We start from the raw sequence: 5,091 nt of genomic DNA on the forward strand, positions 1-5,091 counted from the left end.
AATGGCCAAGGAGTGGAATAAGAATGGTAAGAGATGGATGGAACAAGTGGAGGAGGAGCTAACATCTCAGGAAGGAACAGGAAATTGACAAGGAGTTTCGTTCAAATCAATCTCATCCAAGATGTTTGTAATGGAAAAAGTGACAAAACTTCTGCGAAAAAGGATGTTGTATAATCGAGTTTATGCAAGATTGAACATTCTGTGGGAAGTTTTTTAATTCTAAAGATGCTTGAAAATATTTGATTTTTCAACTGACATTTCTGCGGACATTAAAAGTTGATGGTTGGAAATTTGATAACAAGGATTGGAGAAGGATGAAATGGAAGGAAAGGGGGTTTGTACAATAAATTTGTAAAGTTTTTCCAGTAAATTTTACACTTCAGGTTCTGCAAATAGTTGGGAAAACTAAATCTTGAGCTTAGTACTTGATTTCAGATCTAATTTTGGAGAAAGGAAAAGCAATGAACAGCAATTTTCTGGGGCACAGAAATGATCTAAAATTGCGTGTGAAAAGAAACTACAATCTGTAATTTTACACGGGATTTCTATCTATTTCCGATCGATAAATTTATGAAATATGGTTGTGCTAGAATAATTGATGATAGTTCCAAAGATTATTAGATGGAGCAAGACCATTCCATTTTTTAATTACCTACTTAATCAAGCAACTTTTCATTAAAGTATTATTTAGGACATTCTGAATTTTTAAGCAACCAACCTTCTTTAAAATTTGTCTAGGCGAAGATTTTATACTGTATTAATCTATTAGTAGATGTAGAAAAAAAAAATGTGAGAAAAATGAATGGAATAGATCAAGAGTATTCATTTTATCACCCATTAAGCAGCCAACTTTTCATTAAACTTCCAAGTATTATTTAGAACATTCTGAATTATCTGTCTATCCATTTTTCTCACATTTTTTCTTTTTTTTTTTTTTTTTTTGTTTTTTTAAATAGGCTAATGGAACTATTCGTATATGATTGATTGTATTCTTTTTTAGAACTGCGGTTAAATACAAGGATTCCTTAGTTAGCAATTCAATATTATTACTCGGAAAATATGGCTGTTGTAACAAAGCGCATTTGTCGAAATTTTTGCCATACCTATCTTCAATGCAAATGCAGAAAAGATGTAATGAGAACAAAGATCTTGAGTCTTCTATTTTGGAAATATCACAATATAAAAGGGGAAAAAAAAAAAATAGAAAGAAATATCGCATAATACCTTCATTATCGCTTTTGTTTGTCATTGAACAAGAAATGAGACATGAAAATGATAAATCATTAAACAAATTAAATGTGTCGAACATACACACATTACTATCACATCAAAGATATCACAATAGTTTGCCTCAAGAAAACTCAAACAATAAGATCAATACTTAATGATGGAATTGAACGATTTAAAAAAAGAAAAACAATAAAAACAGAACGGAAAGTTTACGAAGGAACTGCGGATGTCGCAGTGGTCAATACACCAAGTGTCCTCATACCTGGTGCCGTACCAACTTCATTCATCGTTGGATTCGCTAACGGTAGCTGCTGGGGCGAATTCTTCGATAGTGAACCTTCTGTATTACTGGGATTGATATGATGGCCTGTAAATGCATATCGAGGAATTAGCACCAATTTGAAATTATTTCGTTGCGCAATTAATTAAACAAGAGATCTAATATCAATTAGATCGATCAAGACCTGAAAAGTATAGGTTTCATGAAAGCATGAATATTATTGCTACCCATCAAGTTCTTTCCTCTTTCTCTTCACTTACTCCTCTGATTTGTGATTAAAATGGGCAAAATACGAGTGTCATTGTTCTTTAGTTTAATTTCACTTCATAAAAATTTTGAATGCTGTTCCTTTCCTCCAACTCTTACGGTTTACATTAATGATATTTGAAAGCTACCATGGTAATCTATTCTCCGAATCCCAATCCCTAAAGTTAGAAACTATCAACAAACAGAAGAAAAAATAAATAAACTAAGGATTATTACCGGAATTTGTTGCCTCAAAAATATTTTCTGCTGTTGCCTTCTTACATTTTGTACGAGTCAAATTTCTTTCCTTCACTTTATATTCTAAAGTTGAGTGAGGTACCCCGTAGAAGCTACCGGCACGATGCACCGACATTTCACCGCGACGCACTGATCGGACCGCTTCGTCCAGTGCATCCTTCTTGTACTTTCTGTAATGTATTAAACAATTTTAATAAGTAATTTATTAAGGAACGATATAAGCAGTATTTTGGAAAAATCCAGATTCATATTAAAATAAAAGATATACCTGTACTGGCCTCGTTTTGGACGCGACTTTTTCCAGTCAGGTTGACTTTCAGTATTATTTGTCGGACTTCTACCGGTTTTCTTTTCTTTTGCATGGATATTTTTTGGTTCGGATATCTGACGATGCGCAAAAGGTGACCAAAGCGATTTCTTGTTCTCCACAATTGACTCATCGTTTCCTATAGCTTAAGATTGTGCCGATAATTAATTGACATATTTAATGGATTTGTAAGTATCAAAATTAAGATTACTAATACCATTGATCGGTTCCTGATTCGCAAAATGAGCCTTATTATTTGGATCAATCTCCTGAATTATTTCCGGCACCGACACACCATCAACTGTCACAAGCGCCTGTGTAGGAGGTAAAATAATCCTACAATGGTAATATATATATATGATAATTGATTCGTCTTTTTTAGTGGAATTTTATCAGTGAAATTTGTAAAATTTTTTGTTATTCTCATTTAAAATCCACTTATTATAAACAAAAAATTTTTTTAAGAAATAAGTTTTACTCACTCAGTAGAATGACCATTAGCATTGTTCGGCAAAGGTATCGTAACAGCTGGTGGAGACTGAACTCTGTTCGGTGTTATCGCGGTACCAAAACTATCTAAGCGCTTCTTTTTTCCGCCAGTACCATTCGTCCGCTGATCATCAACTGCATCGAGCTTGTAGATCTTATTGCGTAAAGTTGATCTACAATTTATGCACATTACAGCACAATTAATTACACTTCCTTTCAAAGTTGCATAGAATTGGCCACCTTAAATGTATATTTTCTATTCAAGAGGTATACTCCCGTTAAGCTTCCTATGCATCTTTTAAGTCTTTTTGAAATTTCTTTTTTGACAGAGTGATTAATTGTGCAATAAAACACTTTTGTCTTTTGTCAAAAAACACTATATTAATAGAAACCTCGGTATTCCGTAAACTACGCTAGCTCGTCGTGTTCCAAGGCGGCCGCATCGGATATCCCGTACAGCAGCATCCAAATCCGCCTGGGTATAATTTCTTTTGCTCATCGACGGATGGATAGTTCTTGTTCCAATGATATTTTTCGTATGGCCAATTACAGAATTATTTTCCTCATCTCTGTAATATTGTTATAAATCATTCACTTAAAGTAACACTTATGATTGAATTCGTTAACTTTTAGCCACTAAAATGAACGTTAATAATAGATTGTATTGTTTGCTTATCGATAATAAACAAAAGAGAAGTAAACTATTTCATTAATTAATCAATCAATTAACCGGTTAATTGCTGCTATTGTTCTCAGTAATGCTTTTGAACAAATATGATTTTGCTTGAAAAGTTAATTGCATTAAGACAAATTTCTACACTTTTAAATGCAATTCTAAGAGGAGAAATTTGAATATTTTCAAAAAGTAACTCTAAAATTTTGCACATACTTAGGAAGAGAATTGGGTGATTTATCAGAGATGGCATTGATTAATGCTCGCCATCGTCTTCCATCACGATAATTATGAGGGGATGATACAGCGCATTGTGTTGCTGCTTGAAGAGCGCGACGTGAGCTCAGATCTAACGGTTGATCATCTTCAACTGTCCCATTACTATTATTCGCTCCTTCCTTATAGACTGGTGTTGGTCGTTCTACCAATGATTCATTATTGAACGATGATTTTGATAACCCTACAATAAGGATAATATAGTATTTGAATTAATTTATGTCTAAGTTAATGTATTTAATCTGAAAAATAAAAATATTAACCGCTAAGACTGGAAACGAAGGATGAGTTACTTGATCAAAAGCATCTTTCAAAACCTTTGCTGGGAAATTGATTTCTTTTTTCCCCTCACTTCTCAAATTCCTTCCTAACACGAATCAGGCTACCATCTTTTTAATAAATTAATTATTTCTGTATAATTACTTGATCAAAAAAAGTTAAGTTATATGTATATTATTGTGTAGAACATCTTAGAAGGTCAGGTTGATTTTTTAGAAAAAATCAAGAATAATTCAATTCAGAAAAAAAAATTGGAAAAATGTGATATTCCAGAAAGGAAGAAACCTATTTCGTGGAAACCACATTCCATTTTATTTATGGAAAAAAAAGAAAAACTGCTTTTAAGTTTCTTAAATAATTTATTATGGAACTTAGCATTTTATTCTCAATTTACCAGAATTAACTGATATGCATATTTGCATTTTTTTTTCTTTTTTTTACCGGCATATAAAGTTGGAAGATCGTTGTTGCAACACATATGAGTTGACCGTTTCATATTTTCTGATTTAGCACATACTGAAGGAATCATATGTTGAATTAGATGGCTGGTTTCTGTATCACCGTTTTCTTTACCTTGCATTAATGTATTTCTTTTTGGAGCCAACAAATATTGTTCATTTATTGAGTTATGTAGATTTTCTGGAAATAATGATATACAATTAAAAGGGATTTGTATGTAATGTTGTGCTAAAAAGTTCAAATGGCAATATTTCAAAATCTGGCTTTCGACATGCATCCGTTATTGAAAACGAACTTATTTTGAAAAAGTAAAAAAAGATTTCCTAGAAATGATGTCAACTTTATTGGAATGATGTAAGAACTAATTGACATTTTTCAATTATTTCGACTCTCAATTTTAGTGTGACTGAATTCATAACTTGGCATTGTCCTGATTGAAAAAACCCCATAATTAATAAACCCGTCATTATAAACATTTGTTGTGTCTTATTCATTACGATTGATTCAAACGATTTATAAGCCCTAATTTTTAGTAAATGATAATACCAACAATAACAGCATACCTGATGAACGATGTGAGCTAATTTGTTGTAG

At 32.2% G+C, this 5,091-nt stretch overlaps 1 protein-coding gene across 1 annotated transcript; it reads right to left on the minus strand.

The window, feature by feature from the left end:
* Positions 1-1,148: 1,148 nt before the first annotated feature.
* On the minus strand, positions 1,149-5,091 carry LOAG_18975 (helix-turn-helix protein). The gene is made up of 9 exons (XM_020451635.1): positions 5,061-5,091; positions 4,480-4,677; positions 3,700-3,943; positions 3,203-3,379; positions 2,804-2,983; positions 2,539-2,657; positions 2,283-2,466; positions 1,994-2,184; positions 1,149-1,597 (listed from the first exon to the last, which is right to left on the minus strand). The coding sequence occupies exons 2-9, from the start codon at positions 4,616-4,618 to the stop codon at positions 1,440-1,442; spliced, it is 1,392 nt and encodes a 463-aa protein (XP_020304565.1). The 5' UTR covers positions 4,619-4,677; positions 5,061-5,091; the 3' UTR covers positions 1,149-1,439.

This window comes from Loa loa (genome assembly GCF_000183805.2).
Source record: "Loa loa unplaced genomic scaffold supercont3.785, whole genome shotgun sequence".
NCBI classification, from domain to species: Eukaryota; Metazoa; Nematoda; class Chromadorea; order Rhabditida; family Onchocercidae; genus Loa; species Loa loa.